Source organism: Limanda limanda, chromosome 5 (assembly GCF_963576545.1).
Source record: "Limanda limanda chromosome 5, fLimLim1.1, whole genome shotgun sequence".
Classification (NCBI taxonomy): domain Eukaryota; kingdom Metazoa; phylum Chordata; class Actinopteri; order Pleuronectiformes; family Pleuronectidae; genus Limanda; species Limanda limanda.
Window position 1 is genome coordinate 13,885,599 of NC_083640.1, and position 21,743 is coordinate 13,907,341.

The following is a 21,743-nucleotide window of genomic DNA, read 5'->3' on the forward strand; positions in this document are numbered from 1 at the left end:
CTGTTGGTTTTAAGATCCATAACGTTTTGGTATCTGCTGCTGTTTCATTATTTAGGAGTAGTTTGATTTTGTCTGCAACATCACAACAAGTATTACACATTTCATACAAAGAATTAGAAAGGAGCAAATACTAGTTTACACATGAGAGATTTTATTGAAAAACAAAACATAAATGACAAGTAACTTAATCTGGAATAAAGCGTTATCTGCTCAAAAGGCTTCTCTAAATGAATCATGCAAAACATGCCCTTCAGGTTGTGTGTGGGTTAGTGAGGAAACTAGTCAGATGATCATTTCATTTTGCCTTTGCCTTTTTTGCCCTTCTTATTTTTTCCCTTGTTCTTCAAGGCCTTGCGGGTGCTGTAGCCTCTCCACCACGATTGGGCGAAAATCGCAGCTTTGGTCTTCAGCTCCAGCGCCTTCATCTCCTCCTGTCTCTTCTCCTCTGCCAGCCGACGCCTCTCTATGATCTGGTCGTACTCTGTTTCTAGGACAGAGAAGGGTTCCTTCTGCTTCCTCAGCTCCTCCTCCTCCCTTTCACACTCAATTTCATTCAGCTCCAGTTCGGCCTGAGAAACGTGATCGCAGGTGGCAGGTGCGAGAATGAAACAGAGATAAAGATGGACAGAAGCGAAAAAATAACAAAAGAATAAGTTCGATGAGAAATCTGACCAAAGAAAAAAGTGCTACTTAACATAGACAGGCCAAATTTGTGTTGGCTCATTTCACAGAAGCTGAAATCTTGAAAGGAATAATCCATTCAACAAGATTGTATAAATACTCTGATGTTATGCTAAAACTAAACCAATAACACAGCCATAGATAGATAGATAGATAGATGGATAGATGGATAGATGGATAGATGGATAGATGGATAGATAGATAGATAGATCAAACTCCATTGGTTGAAGGCTCTAAAGAATGCAGGTTGTATACAAATTTGTACACAAATGTATACTATACACTCTACATTATTTTAATTCTTGACAATTTATGTTGCCTGAGTTTGTACCTGCTTCTCTGCCATGTCACTGTCAAACCTTTGGAGCAAGTACTCGATTTCTGTCTCCACTTTTTCATTTTTCTGCAAAAGAAGAAAAAAATAGGAGATGAAGATGTTTTATTTAATGAAAACTTTATATTTTACATCAACATGAAACTTTTTCTGGAAAACGTTAAATGAACTTAACTAACCTCTTGGAGTGCTCTCTCTGCCTGTTTGTGTTCACGGAGCAAACTGTTGAGCTGATTGTTCAGTGGATCAACGTCCTGCTGCATACTGGCTTGTTTCTCTGATATATGTGGCTGACACTTCTCGTATGTGGGTGAAATATGCAGTCTTTGTGGGTTGTTCGCATCCAGAGACTCCTGCAAATTTTTGGTCTCCACATTTTTCTGAGAAATCTGTGACAAAAAAACATATTCAGGACAAAGTCAGATAAGAAAAAAGGTGGAGGAGTGACTAATCTTATTTGTTTTTTTCTTGTGTTGCACATAAGAACATTATAAATGTAAAGGCTTCTTTTTCAACATCTGGTGCCTTACCTTTGCATCTATTGACTTTATGGCTGCAGCTACCTCTTCCTCCACTGGAGCCTTAAGCTCCTGACTGTGGGCAGGGGATGAAGTTGACGGCTTGTAGAGGACCAGCTGCTGCTCCTCATGCACACTGGTCAGCAACCTGTCGACCATTTGGCTGTGAAACATCTTAAGCCCCGTGATTAGCTTAACCTCACTCTCCCCTAATTCCACACCTCGCTCTGCCCTGAAAACAGGGATGGCATCTGGATGCGACTGTCGAAACCTGAGCAGATCCTTGACAGAGTCCTTGATCTTCCACTCAAGCCGTGCCTTTGCTTTCTTCCTTTTTTCTCCATCTTCTCCCTCTGCCTCCTTCTCGAGACCGTCTTGTGTCTCTCTCTCCAGTCTTTCAGCTAACAGTTGATGCTTTTCAAGTGCCCTGTTCAACTTCTCATCCACATCGCTAGAAGCGCTGTTGAAGCCGAGGATATCAGGTAGACTTAGTACAAACTCAATTTGACTGATGCGATTCTCCAGTATGCTTGAGATTTGCTGAGCCTCAACAAATAGCATCAGTTTCTCTGACAGGTCAGGGTTCTTTAGAACAGCCTCCAATTTCTTCTTTGCGTTTGCCTTTGTAGACATACTAAATGATAGGACAAAATAAATTGTTAAATTTGAACATACAGTGCAGAAATATCTGAGGTCATATTAACACACTCATAACTCATATTAACAAATATCCCAAATAATAATATGCAGACCTGTTTTTTTTACCAAACACTCTGAACACTTTGTGATGCCTGAGTTTGTGTTGTATTGTTATGCTTGATTTTCTCATATTTCACTGTCCAGCTGATAATAAACTAATATTTAATTACAGTCTCCACTTTTTTCATGGAAGTGAAAAATAATTGTATAATCATTGATCATCATGTCTCACAATTTAACTTGATTTATAAGAAAAAAACAGATACAAATTATTATTGATGCAGATTATCTTTAGATATCTTTGAAATGGTACTTTAAAATGATTTAATCTGTTGAGGTCCCAATCTCTTATAGAAACCAATGGCGTTTAGATTAGGACATGTCTTTTGCCTCGAGTATAGATTAGATACATTTTACAAGATTACATGTCTACATTAGTGTACACATTTCAATTCGTTTTCAAACATAAGCTACCAGGTGTTTTTTCGATAGAAATCTATATTTATATCAGTGGCTTTCGCATTTAGCTTGTGTTAGTTTATATAAAGCAGTATTAAAATGTATTATAAGCTACAAACCTGTCAACTCGTGTTCTTACCGCAAGCAGGAAACATTTAATTTATTTTCTTCGGTTGCTAAGAAACCACTAACTTCCGGCGAAGCGTCACAGAAAACAGAAGACAGTGTTGCAGAAAACTGTAAAATCATGGAAAAATTTTAAAACACGCACATCAATGAGTATTTTTGTTGTATGGACGCATTAATGAATAACATCTTACAAATAACCAATATCATACTTCTATTACAATGGCTCTGCAGCACTGTCTCCTTGAGACGACTTTTATTTTGAAAGTTTGGTATCCCAGCCTGTCGCAAATCGATTCAGTGTCGTGAAGCTTTGTTGATGTCGCGGTAAACCCAGCGTCTGCAGAGCTTCTCCAGTGTCGTCGTTGACTATCAGGTGTCGTCTGTGCCTAAATGTCTCTATAGATCTGCCCGGTGCAGTCAGGTGTGGATTACATGTCAGCGGCCACGCACAGTGTCTGTAATCCAGGGGGAGACGAAGATGGCGTGATGGACACAGACGGACTGTGCGGGTCCATCACGCCGCTAGTCCCTGTGTCACCGGAGACCTTTAAACTTGTAGTTAGCTGCCATTAGCTCCGTTAGCACTCGCTTTGTTAGCCAACAACAACAAGTGACCAGCCGTGGGTTCAGTCTCTTTGTCACATCCGGTTCCTCTGCTGCTGCCATGGAGTCTGACGACGACGTGCCGCTCATCTTAACCTGGGACGAGGCGAACAGCGGTCTGCTGAGCGAGGAGGCGGAGAGAGGAGACGAGAGTGAGTCCGTGATGGGATCAGTGATGGGATCAGTGTCAGTGGTTCATTCCTAGTCCTTCATGAAGTGCATCAACAAGTTAACAAGTTCTGCTAACACGTTTGCACATTTGAATTTGAAAACACTTAATGGAATTCTGATACAGATTGAGGATGGTACACAGTTTTTCTGTCTACACAAAGTCAGATTGTACTTTCATTGTGTCATAGTACGGCCCAAATATCAATTCATGTAAGTTTGTCCAACAGTTTTCTTTTGTCATTTATTAGCTGAATATATTGCAGTCTAATACAACAGCAACAAATCCTGCCTCCATGAATGTGAGAGTGTTCAGTTTTAGAGGTGTTGGTTCAATCATATTCTCATTCTGGAGGCTTTTCTGTCTGGTGCATGATAAGTTAAAGTTATTCATAAACAGAATGTGCAAAATGTGACCTCCAACATCATCGTCTCCAAAATAAGCATGAAGTTGAACCAACAAATCCTTAAAACAGTTTTAAACATTACCTAAAGTTAAGTGTACCAGAACTAGCAAATGAGAATAGGCTTGTTCGCTGGTTTCTACTGCATGAGTGATTCATCGTATGTTAGTTTTCTTAAGTTGTTCCAGCAATTCTCTTTTTTCATTCTGCCACACTATGTCCAACATAACCATATGCTTTTTTTGTTCCGAGTTATTGTTGCCTGATGCATTGTTTTTTGTGTATATATATATATTTAAAGTGTAGTAAAGAAGAGTAATTTCTGTTTTCCTATAGCAGTATATGTTGAAACAAAGTCATTGCTCATCGACTTACCAGGTTTGCTCTGGAGCAGACTGAAGCCGCTTAGTGTTGTTGACAACCAGCTGCATTAATGCTGCACATCCAGGTCCCACTGCTTGAATGGAGCAAAGAGAGAGTCCACCAGGGTCTGTGATCACGTGTGTGGCAGTGAGAGAGTGTGTGTTTGTGTGTGTGTGTGTGTGCAGTATGTATGGGTTTCCATGCATCCACTCAACGTTGTAATCCTGCTCCCTTTGTGTTCCTCACATATAAGCTACAAAATGACCCCTCTGAGAAACTGCTGCTTCAGCAGACCGTGCACCCCTCAGCCCCTCCCTGTTGCTCATGGGCAGCATGTGTGTGTTGTGTGTGTGAATGTCTGTGGCCTGTGTGTAACCGTGTCTGTGTGTGTTTGAGCCCATTGGATCATTTTCTCTGGCTTTAGAGGTGGACAGGAAGAGCAGAGGAGTTTCTTTTCTCAGGACATGTAGGAGTGGTGGACAAGGAGGATGTATCAGAGAGCTCTGGCTAATTACTGTTGGAACTTTCTGGAGAGAGAGGGAGTTTGAACCTGGACACTGGGAGAGAAGGCTGCATTGTGTCACCTCAGTGACAAATCACATGCTGGGACGCTTAAAGTATATTTTTGTCAATGGTAGTTTGGACCCTTCAGTTCGCCACCAAACTGGATTTTACTTTCCTCCTGGGAGAAACGGTCACGACTGCTGAGTCTGTTTGTGTTTCTGTGAACGTGACCCTGCCGTGTTATTGAGTGGGAGCTCCAAACATGTTATTGTTCTCACACAAATGAGGGGTTGGAATGGCACACGGCAGACACGGGGTGTACTCCTGTCAGGATAACAGCCAGGCTGCCGCCGGACTGGAATTTGATCTTCACACTTAAGCCCTCGACCTGCTGCGATCATGCTGGACAAGAAAGGACTGTGACTGCATTTGTGAGACTCGTATTGTCTCCACCAAGTCGTATTCAGAGGAGTTGTGCCTGAAGGAGAAACATGTGATGTATAGTGTGTGGGAGGATCACCCAGATAGACTGAAATATGCAGCTGTAGAAAGACACATGGATGCCTTTTATTATTATAACTGTGGCATATATTTATGAGAAACCCTGCTGGAATCTGTTAAGAAGTCTATTAGAGAATGTTCAGTGAATCTGGATTTCCTCTTTTGTGATTACACTTCCGAATTCTTTTTGTAGACAGTGCAGATGTAAGAACAAAAAGCCCAATTTGAGTCATTACCTCCTACATGCTGTTGTCACACTATTATTAGATGTGTTACCAGGTCTTGGGAAGTTAGTTTTGCTTCATCCTGCAGCAGAGGAATAATTCAGCTTGTGGTGGATCTGTCTTGTGTCTGTGTCCGGTCTGTGGCAGGATGGAGACGTAACCGGCAATCTGATGTCAGCGCAAACACGGCACTTTCATACTAACTCGACAGTGCTCGGTTCAAAGTACAAACTCTGCTGTGAAGGCAGGAGTGTCAAATCAGTGTAAAAGTGTTCAAGTCACATTTCACTGTTGTTGCTGGTTTCTCATGTATCTTTCATCCATGTGACTGGAAGACACGCATTTTCCAAAAGAAGCAACCCGAGTAAACAGTTAGTCAGAGACGTTGTGTGCTTGGTTTTAGTGGTGGTGTGTCTCCAGTGTCCCCGTGATCCTCCAGCTTGTCCTGGATGTTTCTGGATCTCTGGGGACTTACATCCGGACTCCACTGTGTTCCTGGAGTTTGCATCAGTGGAATGTTTGGCCATCTGTATCTCCAGATGTGTCTGAATGCTGGAAGGACACCAGTGTACTGTGATTGACACAGAACCGCACACTGAGGGACCTGAATACATCCACACAACTCAGGCACACAGACAAATCTGAACTGCTCAATGGAGTGTGTGTGCAGGCAGACAGCTGGGCTCCATGAAGATCAGAGCCATACTGAGAGTCCTGTTGTGACCTCCTCCTATACTTCACAATTAGAACTGGGCCGCATTGGTAGGCGCATACTCTTCTGTATACTCTGTGTGTCTGAGTGATATATGTGACGTTATATGTTCTTTTATACAAAGAATAAACTTGGAGTAAAAAGACTTGCAAACCTTATTTCCAGCTTCTATTACATATCTGTAGGAATCAGGACTGTATGAATAATACATGTTTTTTCTTCCAGATGGAGGTGCAGGCAATTATGACATAGTGAACAATGCGGTGATCTCAACACCAGGGCCACAAAACCACAGAGCCCAGAATGTGTCATTACGGCAAAGCTGGGAGATGAACTACCAGGAGGCAGCCATCTACCTGCAGGTACAGAGCAACTCGCACTGCGCTCACGAGGCCATAATGGTTTCTATTACTCCAACTACACTGTGTTACGTGTAAATGATTAAACCTTGTGCCCTTTTGATAGACTGTATTTACATCACGCACAGCTGCATGAAGTCATAAACCAGTTCGTATTCAAGGGACTGCAAAGTTCACACATAGAGTAATAAATGTGCACATGGCAAACGGATGATGTGTAATTTGTTGTTGTTTTCACCTGAATGGCTTCACATCCAGTGCAAGTTGACTGTAGAAACATGGAGGTGCGACAAGAAGAGAAAAACATTCATAATTTTGATGTGTGATTATACACAAATGTATCCACAACATATATTCTAATCAGTTCCAGCTCCTAAAGCCTACACACTGGTCCTTTAATGCAATGAAACAATAACTATTGTTGTCAGTAACACCCGTGTATCTGATAATATCAGTGTGCATTCACATGCTCCTCGGAAGGTCCCATGACCCGAGTTGTGAAGTTGTTGTTCTGACATCAGTGTGCTCAAGTGCTTTGTAGTTGTAATGTGGAAAAACCCTGGTCGCTGTAAACAAAAAGTGTTTACAATGTATTTCAAGTGTAACGATAGCACCATGACGCCTCTTTTCAATATTTGCATTATAACGGAGAGCAAAGGAAAAGGATCAGGTGTGACAAGCGTTCAGATAGTTTAGATACATATAAAAGAGACAGAATTGGCGGAAAGGAGATGTTGTTGGGTTCATGTGAGACTGCAGTGTGCAAGTGACGAAAGTAACATTTGACAAGGTGACATTAGAAGCTGCTATTTAAAGCGGACTGTAAAACTGTGTTGGTCTATAAGCGGAGACGTCAGCAACCCGAGTCCCCCAAGTATTCGGTTGTTTCGACTTGAGATGGCGTTCAAGTAAATTTTTCCCCTCTGGAACAAATTCTTCTGATTGTTTTGACACCTCATGAATGCACAATACGTCCTATCCTCTGTGAAAATGTTCTTGAAGTCAGATTTTACTGCCTTTTCATACCATTGTTCCATAGTGGTGAGACATGAGTGAAATCCCCAAAAACCACTATATTTCAAATTCTCATGCTCAGTATGTGGCGTGCACGTGTTGTGACTTTCTCCAACAGGAAGGAGAGAACAATGATAAGTTCTTCACGCACCCCCGGAACCCAAGGGCACTGGCAGCGTACCTGTTTGCACACAACCACCTGTTCTACATGATGGAGCTGCTGACAGGCCTGATGCTGATGATGCTGTCGCTGTGCGAAGCTCCCGCCGTGCCCTCACTGCGCCTGGATGTCTACGTTAGTGAACACGTACACAACCCAACACAAACAGTTTACACACAGTTTGCTGTAAACTCCCCTGTGTGTGATCCCTCTGCAGGTCCATGCTACTCTGGAGCTGCTGGCTCTGGTGATGGTGGCGTTCGAGCTGTGCATGAAAATGCGCTGGTTGGGCTTCCACACCTTCATACGACACAAGAGGACCATGGTGAAGGTAATTCATACATGACAGATGCTTTCTGATGGCCCGGACCCAGCTTGTGTTACTGTGGGTTGTTCATAATGTCTCTTGTCTCCGTGCAGACGTGCGTGTTGCTGCTCCAGTTCGTGGAGGCCATCGTGGTTCTGATCAGACAGACGTCTCACGTGCGAGTGACCAGAGCTCTCAGGCCAATATTCCTGGTGGACTGTAGATACTGCGGAGCTGTGCGCAGGTACATGATGATCGGACACACTCACACACACGCGCGTCTCTCTATTGTTGTGAGGACAGTCATCGACATAATGCATTCCCCTAGTCCTTTTCCCTTAACCATCACGACTAAATGCCTAACCCTTACCCTGAACCATGTCTTAACCCTCAAACAGACCATTGATTTTGTGGGGCCCAGCAAAACACACACACACACACACACACACACACACACACACACACACACACACACACACACACACACACACACACACACACACACACACACACACACACACACACACACACACACACACACACACACACACACACACACACACACACACACACACACACACACACACACACACACGTTAACACAGTCTAACATGGCTATTGCCACTAAATTGAAATGAAAGCTTTTTCAATTGAGACAATCCCTCACCAAGTTCTGTTTGCATATTGAAAGAATATTCAGAAGAAGAGCAGAGTAACATTTTCCTGTTCCAGACTCTGAACGTAAATATTTTCATATGAAAGCATAATTGGAACAACAACACATCACTGTAAGGTTCTGTCTCCTTTTGGTGCTACCACTGGGAAAGACCAGTGTCTGACGTTTTCAATTCTACACATAAGGACATTGATGTGGTAATTGTGAAACATCTTTCAAAAATTACACACTGCTCACTGATATTTAGTTTTAATTGAATTGAAACTTCAGACTCTTAATCTTTTTAGAGTATGCGACCAAATAGTTCTTGTGCTTTTTAATATCTCTATCCCAGTTTCATCCACACAATTAAAAGCACTTGTCACTGACACACTTTTCTTTTTGTTTTAATCAGAAACTTGCGTCAGATCTTCCAGTCCCTCCCACCTTTTATTGACATCCTCCTTCTGCTGCTTTTCTTCATGGTTATATTTGCTATCTTGGGTAAGAACGTGTTGAATTAAATGTGTGCATAGATGATATTCCTGCCATCTTTAATAGTTAAGGTTTAACCAGCGACTGTGTTCAGAGGGGATCAGGTTTTGTCTTTTGTCTCCTGCAGGTTTCTGCCTCTTCTCTCCAAACACTGCTGACCCCGTACGTTGACTCTTTGTTCTGCACTGACATTCGTTTGTTTAAGTTATGTCAGCGTTGGACCCTGGTTGTGCTTCTCTGCTTCTCTGTCGTGGTCAGATTTCCCGACTTTAACTCTCTCCTCTCCCTGCAGTACTTCAGCACTCTGGAGAACAGCCTCGTCAGTCTGTTTGTGTTAGTGACCACAGCAAAGTAAGCTCAGCAGCACACGTTGTACTGTTCAGATGGGTTTTTTTTAAACACACATGGCATGCATGTGGTATTTCCTTCCTTCTGCACTCTGCATGATTTCTTTCCCCCACTACATGCGTGTTTTCGCTGATTCCACTGTTTTCATTCTGTATCGCCTGGTTTCCTCTTTCTTGCAGTTTCCCCGATGTGATGATGCCAGCGTACTCCAAGAACCGCTGGTCCTGTGTCTTCTTCATTGTTTACCTTTCCATAGAGCTCTACTTCGTCATGAACCTGGTACAATTTGCCTCATGTGTTTGTCCAATAGCGGTGAATGTGTGAGAGTCTTGTAGCGGTTTCCTGTTCAGATTAGACATGGCTTCCAATTCATTCTTTCACATGACCATGTTCTCCCTCTGCAGCTCCTGGCTGTCGTGTTTGATACATTTAATGATGTAGAGAAGATGAAGTTTAAGTCGCTTTTACTGCACAAACGCTCCGCTATTGACCACGCCTTTCATCTGCTAGTTAGCCGGCAGGTATGACACCTCACGCTCTCACATATATTTGGTTTGAATTATTCCATCGCTCACGGCCAATGTGTTTCATGTCACCGCCCTTTTGTCTCCAGAGGCCGATGGGCGTGTCGCTGAAACAGTTTGACGGCCTGATGCGGTTTTACAGACCCCGGATGTCTGCACGGGACCGCTTCCTCACATACAAAGCTCTGAACACCTCCGGGGCTCCGATGCTCAGGTGACTTCCTGACACGCTTTTTTGTAATTCACTCAAAACCGTTCTGCATTTAATAGCAATGCAATATTCTCATGTCTGCTCTGCCACAGTCTACAGGACTTTTACAAGTTCTATGAGGTCACTGGCCTTAAATGGAAGGTAAGAAACCTTACGTTGTACTGTCAGGTTATGTTTTTTTACTTCTTTGCTGTCTTTTTAAATTTTTTTATATACATACACATACTGTTTATTTGTTATTTAGGCACGGCGAAGTGGAGAGCATTGGTTTGATGATCTTCCTCATACAACCTTCCTCATTTTTAAAGGTAAGTTCTCTGTTCCTCTTCTTTTGTATATTAAACAAAACAAATCCGTCACCCATTCCTTATTTTCAGTGATTCTCTTATTCTTCAATAGGGATCAATCTGCTGGTGAAGTCTAAGGCTTTCCAGTATGCCATGTGTAAGTCTAATCATTTACCCCCCCCCCCCCCCCCCCGCTGCGTTCAGAGGCACAGAGGTCACGTGGTAAACCTTTTAACCTTTCCTTGTGACTGCAGATGTGGTGGTGGCCATTAACGGTGTGTGGATCCTTGTGGAGACGTACACGCTGAATAGTAAGAACCACTGTTGATCACATGAGCACACGGGAGGGAAAGTGTTGCAGTGCAGATACAGATACAGTCTCACTCTTTCCTCCTGCAGGTGGATTTTCCTGGTCCAGAATTGTTCCCTGGAGTTACATTGTTTTTCTGACCAGTGAGTCGACTGTATTCTCCCACTTACAACTCATATAACAGTATAAACCTGCTGTATAACTGGTCACAGGCTGTTCACATGCACATTTACTGATATTCCCTCTCTCCTTCCTCCTTTAGTTTATGGCGTAGAGGTGTTATTGAAAATAACAGGTTTGGGGCCAATGGCTTATATCACCAATGGGTGGAATCTGTGAGTATTAACAGTTTTTTTTCATTAATACATAAATGAATCCGTGCTGTGGATGAAACGTATATTCTTCCTCACCACTTTTCACTTTTTCATTTCACTGCTGACGTTTATGTGTATTTTGACTAAAAGTGATTTGAATTTGTACCAAACCCTGTTTTTCTACTTGTATTGATACTCTTTACTTTGGTGGTGTTTCCAGGTTTGACTTCTCTGTGACGGTCTTTGCCTTCATGGGCCTGATTGCCCTTGCATTCGATATGGAGCCATTTTACTTTATCGTGGTGCTCAGACCATTTCAGCTGCTACGGTGGGCTTTCATTTATACTCCTACGATTAGAGAGGACAATTTAATGAGACACTCGTGTTTTGCTTTTATTTCCGTTTACGCTTTCTTTTCCCATGTCGTCTCTCTCAGGTTGTTTAAGATAAAGCAGCGGTATCGTAATGTGTTAGACACCATGTTCGAGCTCTTCCCAAGGATGGCCAGTCTGGGGTTGACCCTAATCATCTTCTATTACTCCTTTGCAATTGTGGGAATGGAGTTTTTTGCAGATGTTGTCTACCCCAACTGCTGCAAGTGAGTCATGCTGTATTCTCAGTATTAGGATGTATTATCATAACCGCTGGTTTTCTGTATTCTCCTTTACCTTGGTACACAAGAGGATAAATTATGTTCACTTTCACTAACAACTTGTCTTTCCATCTATTTTTGCTTTTTTCTCAGCACCAGCACCGTGGCAGACTCCTACAGGCAGATCAACGTCACATATGGCAACAAAACAGTGTTGGAGGAGGGCTACTATTATCTCAATAACTTCAACAATATTCTCAGCAGCTTTGGTAAATCAGCTCATTTCGGGCATTGTAGTGCTTTCGTTTGCTAACTGAGTAGTGAGTGTTTATGGCAGCAGGACGACGTACGAATGAAAAACATTTGCAATGTTTATGGCAATGAAAGAAAATATCCCCTAATACAACAGTGTGGCTCACTTATAGATAATCATGGAAGTCTACTATTCGACACAGAAGAATATCATAAATCACACTTTAGCTACCCAAATATAACTTGTAAATGTGTTTTTAGCTTATGAGACTTTTCTCACCAGTTGTGTTAGTTTCACAGTTTTTTGATGTGTTTTTTTTCTCCAGTGACTCTGTTTGAACTGACTGTGGTCAATAACTGGTACATCACCATGGTGAGTCTTTCAATTCATTCATCAGTCCTCACTCTGCAGTCTTGTCATTGACCACCAGGTGTCACTGTTTGACTGCTGCTGTGTTCACTCTCCCTCCCTCAGGAAGGAGTAACCTCTATGACCACCCACTGGAGCCGTCTGTACTTCATGACCTTTTACATAGTAACCATGGTGAGGAAGTCTGTTTGGTCACATCAGTGTCTGTTGTGTGTCTGTTAAAGTACACACTGAATTTGTGTCTCCCTATGTGCGTGTGACTGCATCTGTGCACGAGTGTGATCCTTTGTACCTTGTTCAGGTGGTGATGACCATCATTGTGGCCTTCATTCTGGATGCGTTTGTGTTCCGAATGAACTACAGCCGCAAGAACCGGGAACCAGTGGAGAACCCAGATGGTGGGACTGTGGATATTTGCACTGTTTCTTGCACAGATAAACAGATTAAATGCTTATTGGATTAATATGGACCTGACAGTCCTGTGTGAAAGAGTAATGTTGTGCATGGATGAGATATGTGTAATTATGTTTATTTTCTGTGCGTGTAGATGAGAACGGGATCGTGTTTGAAGTAGAGGTGAGTCGAGATGAAGCTCTGGCCACACTAGAGCTGTACAAACAGACATGTCCAGGACAGTCGTCCCTCGGCTCTCTACAGGGAGTCCTGCAAACTATGGACAGGAGCGGCGTAAGAACACACACACACACACACTCACACAAAGACTTCTCTATGTCAAATCCAACTAACCAGCTTTCCTTCGGGCTTTTGATGTGCACAGCACTCCTCTCTAGTGTACCTAGGCCGCAGGTCGAGGACAAAGAGTGACCTCAGCATGAAAATGTACGAGGAAGAGATGCAGGTAAGAAACTGAAGAAGGAGTCCTGGACACCATGACAGTAATATGTTTGTATTTCTTAACCCCCTGACCCTTTGCACTGCTTGTTTCTGCAGGAGTGGTTTGCAGAGTTTTCAAGGGAAAGCCTGCCTCAGCTAGACCAAAGCCCAGAGCGGAATCTGAACATTCCCGACTCTAACCCGTCATCCTTCCCAGAGCCTCAGCTCAACTTACAGACTGGACCTAACTGCATCAACTAACGCACAGTTTCTTAGGGTTACACTCACACCTCCATCTCAGCATTTTTTTTTAATGCTAAGAAACTCCATCACTACTGGTCTTCTCCTGGTCGCCCAACATACAGTGGGAAAAACTTGTTCTGGGCCTTTGGGACTGAAGTGAGATGAGTCAATGGCGGCACCTCCCTGGGGCCATCACTTCATATGGAGAGACAGCAGTGTGTTGATCTGTTGTTTGTTGCTCGGACGGGAGCGTTGAGCGTTGCCCTTTTTACAGCCCTTTCAAAGACTGAAGCAAATGTAATGAGGGAATCTCATCTACCACAGTATGTTGTGTTCATGTACTGCTGTAGGCCTTTTGTAACCTTGTGTTTCATGTAGAGCTTAAACCTGATGCCTTAGTTTAATGGCTCCTCTGAACAGTATTGACACAGACACTTCCTTGTGTTTAAAGACCAAAAGTATCAAGACTCACACTCCTTTTAGCTCAAAGCAGTTAAGGTGTATCTCCGAACTACATGTACTCACAACTCAAGGTGTTTTATATAACTTCCTATTCTGTAATGTATTTCAGTTAGTAAATAAGGGATTTTAATAAACTGCTCAAATTGTCAATAGTGTCAATTTTTGCTGTACTAGTATACAGCTGGCAACTGCTTATTTAAACACAGAAACCATAGTTATTACAACTTATAAATACCAAACCAAAATGATTTAATTCAACATTTCAACATTTTCAATCCAGTACATTTAGTCAATTCACAAACAGATTTCTACAATCTCTGTTTCCCGCTGGACTCAATGTACCATCTCAGCTCCGATCAGACAAACAAGAAGCTGAATAAAGGCACAGTGTGATTAGTTTCAGCTCCTCACTGAGCAGAAAACTTGGTTTGTCATTCATTTGCTGCTTGGTTCCACAAACCAACCACAGCATCGCTCTGCGTACAAGGCAAGTGCACTGTTGATTCTTTTATAAATAGTCTATCAGTATCATGTGCAGAAGAAGTCATCAGTCCTTCTGCACTCAGTGCAGTCTCTGCTCCAGTGTGTCATATTGCATTACAGGTTGCTCCTCACTTAAACCTGGCCCCGGGTCTGGGCTATACGACGCGAAACTCTGTGAGCAGTGCAATGAGGAGGAAGATGAAATAGAAGACGAGGAGGAAGATCCCATAGGTCCGACCCAAATGGAACCGGCTCAATGGAACAATGACGAAGGACAGGACCAGAGACAAACCCAGAGATCCTGCGAGGATCCACGTCAGCAAACCCTCTGATTCAAACTGCAGAGGAGACAGAGTATCGTGTTTGAGTCACATGTGACTGATTTTAAACTCAACCTGTTTTCTTGTGTTTGAGGAGCAATGTTTAGGAGAAATATATTACAGGACCCCATCAATGGCAACACGATACACCCGAATAAAGAATTTGAATTTCAATATTACCTGCACGTCAGAGTGCGTTTTAACCATCTGCAACAGACATCCCAAACCCACTCCAAACAGCATGTCTGAAGGAAACGCAGTTAAGGACGGACACATTCATGAACAGCTGCTACTATTATTATTGTACACGCTCTATGAAAGTGAGGATACTGAAAATGATGCCTCCAAAGCAGGCAGAGATAGCCATGCGTGGGTAACCCTGCCGGGCAATGGTGATGTCGGAGAAACAGTCTGCAACAGAGAGAGATGCATACAGATCATATGGTAATAAATTGTAGGTGCAAGCATATCTGTTGGGATTCACAAATATTACCTCCTATGCTGTTGCCCCAGGCCAACAGAGTCAGGCCCAGCACAGTGTTGCTGAGACTGAGCACCACACCGAGCATGTGCAGAAGACTGACCACCTCAGACGCCGCTGCACTGATCAACACTGCACTCACCAGGAAGCCCAGAAGAGCAAAGACCTGAGAGACGGGACAAAATCAGACTCACTGAAACAAGTCATCAGCATGAAGAAAACACAACGTGACTGCAACCTGGTTTCACAAATGATTTCAGTTAAAGCAAAGTAATGGAAGAGTTATGATGTATATACAGTAGGCGATGAGGGGGCGTGCCATCCATTTAAAACCCATATGACCTTAACAACCCCTTAAACAACCCGTCAATCTTGCATCCCCTAGAAGAGAAAAAAACGCTGTGTGTGCAGGTGAGCTTCCTTAATGCTGCTAATGAAATCACAGGATCTGCAGTTTATTTTTAAAGTTCAAAAGAATAGGAGGACAGCGCTCTGATCAGCAGCATCTGGACCAACTCCCCTGGTAAGAATGAACAAATCGCCTGTTTATATACTGTGTGTTTTTGGCCATGCTAGTGGAGTGTCTCTAAGGATGACTGTTTCATTCACACCTAAATAATTTCCTTATTTGAGACCTGGGGGTGGCACAGACTCCAAAGCCCAAAAGGTCCTACGTATATATCTGTTCCTTTTTCATCTCCACCCGTACTTACTGGATGATATTTGGGGGGTTGGTCATTGGTGGTGGTGCAGAAGACAATTGCAGACAGAAAAAATCCCAGCAGAAGCGTCAGCAGCCAGACGGGAAACTGCTCTTGGATCAGTATGAGTCCATCTAGAAAACAAAAAGTTAAACAACATTTCCTCCAGGTATGGCTGCTAAACGTTGTCAAGTCGCCTTCACTTACATTGCCCCGACTGGAAGGTGAGCACACACACCAGTGGGCCAGTGATCAGGTGGAGGCAGTTCAGTGGACGTCTCCAGTTCTTGTCTTCTTTATCAGGGTCGACTACGGGGATGCAGAGCAGCAGCACGAACTCTAGAGGTGTCTGATGAGCGCAGGACACACATGAAAGATGGTTTACGGGACAGATACAGTTTTTAAACAGCTGACTTCAGCCAGATTCACACAGATACTGAGCTCTTTACACACACACACACACACACACCTTCAGAGTTTTGAGCACTCTCCAGCCCCACGGCTTCCTCCTCCACTTCCTGTTGTCCACTGGGTTCAGGGAACTCAGCAGGATCTGACTTGTGGACTCAGAGTACGGGAGAAGTGGTCTGTACTCAGACTCTGGAACACACATAAAACACACACATGTATGTTAGGGTTCTGATCATACAGAGAAATCCTGGCATACCTGAACTTTTATTCTGGTTTACAGAGAACGTCTGCTTTCGTACCGTACTCATGGTTGTTCCCACCGATCAGGCAGGGTACGTCATCGTCAGACGAGTCAGACGAGTGAAAGTCTGTGGCAAAGCAAAAAAGTTACAAAACATAACAATCAACTGTGGGAACAAAGATGTTGCCGTTTAGTGTGTGAATGGGTCTCTAACCTGGAATTTGTGGATCAGTCTGGACACTTGTGTTCATTGAATGTTTTTGCCGGCTGTAGATGTACGCACTGACAATAACAGTCAATACATACACCACATAGAGCCCCAGGTACCCTAGAGATGGGAAATGAAGAAAGTCAAGTTAAAAATGTCACAGCATGTGAAAAAACTTCTGCAACAGCAAAGTATTGCAAAGGCTAAAACCGTTTTTAACCCTTTATTTTTACAGATGTACTATGCTTTTCTTTTTGAGCACAAGCATGAGTCTAACTTCTGTTTTGTCTATTTTAACATTTAAGTGGTTAATTTGTTCCGATTGAATGAAGAGAAGTGAAACATCCGATCTCAGTCAAGTCAAATGGTTGTGGGCATTGGTATTGTGAATTTTTGAAAAGACTAATTTTAGTCTTAGAAATAAAGCAATAAGACAAATGTTAATCTGAATAAGAGGATTGAAAAATACACCTAAACTAGTGCACAGTCTGATTGTGTGTGTGTGTGTGTGAGTGTGAGAAACTAGTGCGCACCCAGAATTTCTGCCAGTGCCGTGGTTCCTCTGTACAGCATGAGGAAAGTCCAGAACACTGCAACCATGTAGAAGATGACATCACGTAGGAATGGACGGGAGGCCACGGCAAAGGGCTTGACCAGCGCCACGCTGCCGGCAACTACTGTGGTGACAAATATACCAGCTCCTGAGGACAGAGATCGAGAGAGATCAGAGGAAGTCCCACTAGACTTTCATATTGAAAAGATTGATTATTTATACTGGTCCATCTGTGTGTGTGTGTGTGTGTGTGTGTGTGTGTGTGTGTGCGTAAGTGTGCCCACCAAATAAAGCTCCAACGGCGAGCCCAGCGGTGTGTGGGTGAGAGAAAGCTGCCATGGCACTGAAGATGTCAGGAGCTCCGTTACCAAGAGCCAGAAAAGTCACGCCCTCAGCACAAGTCAAAGAAAACCACTCACAGAAGAGACATTGCAAGAAAAACACAGAGAGAGGAAATATGATGATGAATTTCAAAAAAAAAAATTGTAGAGATGCTCCAGTACCAGTATTGGAAAAACCTCTGACACCGTTGAAAATGCTGGGTCAGGCATCTGTAAGTATCATGTGAATTTAAATGTACGATCCGTTACCATGTCTTTAAATGATGTTAGTTCCAACCTGGTAAAATCGCAACAAAATCACTTCATATTCTTCGCTGCTCCCGCCACTGACAAGTTAAGTTTTTAGAGCAGCAAAGAAGAAGTGATTTCTGGTTGCGTAGCGTTGGACTAAGTTTCCTAAAATATCAGCAATTTTGTAATATTTCACACTGGAAAGTCCCACAACTACAACAGCAACGTGTAACATAATGCAAGACTTCAGTTTCGAGGGGTGTACAGCAAATTGACTAACACTAGCAGCACTAGCATTGAAGTAATGATCACACAAATTGTTGTGTATTCCTAGATTTATTTCTTTTTCAGTTATGAATGTCAAACTATGTAATGAAAGAAGTTCTATGATGGTCATTCTGTGTCTGTATTTGTTTCGCAAAGTGTTTGACCTGAGTCAGGCCATACAACCATGACAGCAATTATCACTTCAATACAGGGGGGGGGGTAGCATACAGCTGTTAAAATACATTACATATGTTAAATGCATCAGACGAAATTGTGAGGGGGACAACGGCATCGGAACATCTCAAACAAATGCAGATAAAGGATACGGCCACGTTGTGAGTGAGGTGCAGACTGGTGGAGATGGCCGACAGGTTGGGGCAGAAACTGAGGAGAGACAGTGAAAAACACAATTAGGGAGTGTGCTCTGGAGAAGTGCCAAGGCTGAGGGAGATTGTTTCATAACAGTTCCGGACACTTCTCATCAGACTTCTCATCTTCACCATGTTTCAGTCCCTGCAAGTCGAGAGATTGAGACAGAAATGCAGAACAAACTGTGCTTACTTTTAGGAAATCTCTCAATCTTACAACTTAAGTGAAACAATGATACAGTCATGTGACTCTTTCTTCATGTGACTATTAAGCTGGCTGTTTGAATGTGTGTGTGTGTGTGCGTGGGAGACAGGCGGGGGGTGTTTCTGTAAATGAAGCGTTTCTCCTGCTGGAGCTGGCACTAATCAGGGTTCACTGCTGATCTATACAGACTGATAGAGATTGTCCTGACCTATTAAAAGGGAACTTTTCTGGACAAATAATGGCACTGACAACATGACAGACACTTACAACTTAGAGGCTGTGAGTCCGAGAACGACGAAAAGGAAGAGCAGCCATACAATCTGTGGGGAAGCAGAACAAAGGGAGGTAGATAAGACAAACATGCATGTGTGTCACATGAAGCCAAATGTTCCAGTATTAGGTGGAATAAGTTAAGTCTGATAAACATGGCCTAGGTTTAGAAGAACATAACCAGAGTGATGCTTTTGTTCCTACTCATTCAGCTACAGAAGAAGAGCACATTTAATGAGGAATTCAAGAAGTTCATACATCCTCATGAAAATACATTATTTAGCAAAGAGTGAAATGACTGTGGCTGATGAGTCAGATGTCTCATCCTCCCTGGTTCTCCCCAAAACGACTTCCTCAAATGACACACACACACACACACACACTTCACACAGACGTACGCAAACACACTGGGGTCTTACACAGAGAGTGATGGTGAGAGGCGTAAGGTTGGGAGGCAGCAGACAAAAGGCCAACCGGAGGTAGTTGAAGAATCCATCTGCCATGATACAGTCTGGTGTGTTCGTCACAAATGCACAGCGGTCCGTGGAACTGATGTTCATCACATGGTCACACTGCACACACACACACACACACAACATATTTGTATTAACTAAATGTTATCATCTCTTTTCATCATGTGTGTTTCTACCTGTACAAAGATAATAATGCTCAGTCAGAGCTACATTTGTTTCTAATGTTTGCCTCAGCCTCCTCATCACTAACACACTGAGGGTCTAATATTAGAGACACGTTTCAGTTCAACACAAACTCTAGGACCTCAGTAATAAACATACAGATTAGATTAACATCTGAAGTTCTAACAGAAACTGTCCATTATAAACTTAAAAAGTAGAATATGTGACAGAGCTGATGAATAAACTCGATGACATTAAGTTGTATGTAAGCGTACATAATAAGAGCATATAACAGTGTAACCAGGGTGTTTACACAGTTGCTCCTGCCATATATCAACTGCAATAATACAGTTTTGAGTTTAAAATTGGACACATGGGCCCGCTATGAGAAAGGGACCAGTTCCACAACAGGAACATTTCCGATCCTGACTTTACCATTTCAGTTTCAGTTCAACTTTAGTTCTACATGGTCCCAAACAAATTAGCCTTAAATCAAATGACAACCAACTAACTGCTGTGAAGCTGGAGCCTTTTGAAGTCACAGCTGCCTGGTGCCGAGTCTAATGTTGGCTTGATGAGGTTTGAAAAACTGTGACGGAGAAAGTCGTTTTGTCTTGTACTGGCAGGGGCCATAAAGTACACAGAAGGGCCAATAATATGTCCACATCCATGCACACTTCCTGATTCAGTAAGGTGCAAATGTAGGTCATTGTTTACTGTCAGCTCTATAGCTTTGAGCTAAGCCACACATCATTCAACAGATTTTGAAAATTATTCCTTATTCAGACACATTGTGTACTTCAAAGAAGCTTATAATAAAAAACAATAAACAAATGGTCTTTTATATTTTTAGTATTAAGTATGTTTAGGACTACTGCAGGGACCAATCAGATTCACCCGGGCTCCTCACCTGGATCCGCCCACCCTCCATATCATGTTTTTTATAAATCTTATTAAGAAAAATAAATCATATGGATGAGTTTAAAGTATCTGATCAAGCTGTGAATCTCTCATCTGTCCAAGATGTTGACATGTGACAGACGTGGATCGGTCTCGTGCCCTGCTGTGGGTCTGTCGCTGATCACGTGACAGACTCAATAAACCGCACGTGAACCTGGAGCCAGGTGACCGTTGCCGTGGTAACTCGTTTTTATTTGATCGCACCCCCACCGACCTGGTCTTCGGCGTTCTGAAACATCCCGGTCAGTGTGTAGTTTGCGGTCCGCCCGGACAGCCCAGCACCGGGCAGGGTCCGGAGCGGGGAGCCGCCGCTGGCCCGCAGCTGGCCCGACGACAGCAGCAGCGCCAGGGGCAGCAACACGCCACCAGACATGGTTCAGTCCGAGGCTTCAGTTCATCCCGGAGCCGCGGCCATGCTGCTGCTGCGGGGTTCTCGTCCCGTGGTCCGACATTCAACCCGAGAAACAAGAGACGTCCAAATCACAGTCTGGAAACAGACGCCGTCGCTGCGCGTTGGGTTAGAGAGAAGTTGTTGTGTGGTGCGTTCACGTTCCTGTACATCTTGTTCACCTTCTGCTGAAGCCACGCCCACTGTTTACCAACCAGACCCGTCACGCGTTCAAGGACTCCTCGTTAACTCGGCTACTTATAGGGGTATATATGTTTTTTTGTTTAAATCGCTAAGCTGCATTGTTAGCAATTTTTTCTTATTTAATTTACTTTGATTCCACAATAAAAATACGACAGAATCTATCCCCTTATAACTTAAATAATTAGATGGTATGTTAATATAGTTATTGTTCATGATCAGTTTGGAGTTTGAACATGTAACCTTTCCAACAGTACCCGAAGGCACCATTTTACAAAACAGGTCTCCTCTTGCCTCTCACCTAGTAGCTGATCTTTGCTTTCTCTCGTCTTTAAAGTCAATCCCTGTGGGACTGATTGTAATTAATGTGTATGTGAAAAGCCTGAGTTTACAAAGTTATTTTACAGACACAGGATAACTTAATTGCAAAATATGATTAGCAC

The 21,743-nt window shown here is 43.0% G+C and overlaps 3 protein-coding genes across 3 annotated transcripts; 1 reads left to right on the forward strand and 2 right to left on the reverse strand.

The window, feature by feature from the left end:
• Positions 1-290: 290 nt before the first annotated feature.
• On the reverse strand, positions 291-2,166 carry LOC133001553 (dynein regulatory complex protein 10-like). The gene is made up of 4 exons (XM_061071159.1): positions 1,546-2,166; positions 1,195-1,404; positions 1,013-1,084; positions 291-569 (listed from the first exon to the last, which is right to left on the reverse strand). The coding sequence occupies exons 1-4, from the start codon at positions 2,164-2,166 to the stop codon at positions 291-293; spliced, it is 1,182 nt and encodes a 393-aa protein (XP_060927142.1).
• Positions 2,167-3,150: 984 nt separating this feature from the next.
• tpcn1 (two pore segment channel 1) lies at positions 3,151-14,186 on the forward strand. The gene is made up of 26 exons (XM_061071267.1): positions 3,151-3,575; positions 6,525-6,661; positions 7,791-7,967; positions 8,050-8,163; positions 8,253-8,383; positions 9,210-9,298; positions 9,417-9,451; positions 9,582-9,640; positions 9,817-9,916; positions 10,042-10,158; positions 10,251-10,375; positions 10,465-10,513; positions 10,617-10,680; positions 10,772-10,816; positions 10,914-10,970; positions 11,059-11,112; positions 11,232-11,304; positions 11,504-11,611; positions 11,720-11,881; positions 12,029-12,144; positions 12,454-12,500; positions 12,603-12,671; positions 12,799-12,895; positions 13,045-13,184; positions 13,276-13,356; positions 13,449-14,186. The coding sequence occupies exons 1-26, from the start codon at positions 3,485-3,487 to the stop codon at positions 13,590-13,592; spliced, it is 2,481 nt and encodes an 826-aa protein (XP_060927250.1). The 5' UTR covers positions 3,151-3,484; the 3' UTR covers positions 13,593-14,186.
• Positions 14,187-14,261: 75 nt separating this feature from the next.
• slc8b1 (solute carrier family 8 member B1) lies at positions 14,262-21,287 on the reverse strand. Its single transcript, XM_061070948.1, has 15 exons — positions 20,926-21,287; positions 19,536-19,688; positions 19,114-19,166; positions 18,600-18,657; positions 17,719-17,824; positions 17,415-17,582; positions 16,888-17,001; positions 16,732-16,800; positions 16,491-16,621; positions 16,229-16,370; positions 16,034-16,155; positions 15,333-15,486; positions 15,170-15,250; positions 15,020-15,084; positions 14,262-14,857 (listed from the first exon to the last, which is right to left on the reverse strand). Exons 1-15 carry the CDS (start codon positions 21,082-21,084, stop codon positions 14,675-14,677), a joined length of 1,758 nt encoding a protein of 585 aa, XP_060926931.1. The 5' UTR covers positions 21,085-21,287; the 3' UTR covers positions 14,262-14,674.
• Between the last annotated feature and the right edge of the window lie 456 nt (positions 21,288-21,743).

Coding starts and splice junctions, on each gene's coding strand:
- slc8b1 (XM_061070948.1), bottom strand. CDS start 21,084: ATGTCTGGTGGCGTGTTGCTGCCCCTGGCGCTGCTGCTGTCGTCGGGC. Junction 17,583..17,718: donor CGCCGTTGGAGCTTTATTTG/GTGGGCACACTT, acceptor CTCTGTCCTCAG/GAGCTGGTATATTTGTCACC. Junction 16,371..16,490: donor GAGTGCTCAAAACTCTGAAG/GTGTGTGTGTGT, acceptor TGCGCTCATCAG/ACACCTCTAGAGTTCGTGCT.
- tpcn1 (XM_061071267.1), top strand. CDS start 3,485: ATGGAGTCTGACGACGACGTGCCGCTCATCTTAACCTGGGACGAGGCG. Junction 9,917..10,041: donor TCTACTTCGTCATGAACCTG/GTACAATTTGCC, acceptor CTCCCTCTGCAG/CTCCTGGCTGTCGTGTTTGA. Junction 11,113..11,231: donor TTACATTGTTTTTCTGACCA/GTGAGTCGACTG, acceptor TTCCTCCTTTAG/TTTATGGCGTAGAGGTGTTA.
- LOC133001553 (XM_061071159.1), bottom strand. CDS start 2,166: ATGTCTACAAAGGCAAACGCAAAGAAGAAATTGGAGGCTGTTCTAAAG. Junction 1,405..1,545: donor TAAAGTCAATAGATGCAAAG/GTAAGGCACCAG, acceptor TTTTTGTCACAG/ATTTCTCAGAAAAATGTGGA. Junction 1,085..1,194: donor CAGAGAGAGCACTCCAAGAG/GTTAGTTAAGTT, acceptor CTTCTTTTGCAG/AAAAATGAAAAAGTGGAGAC.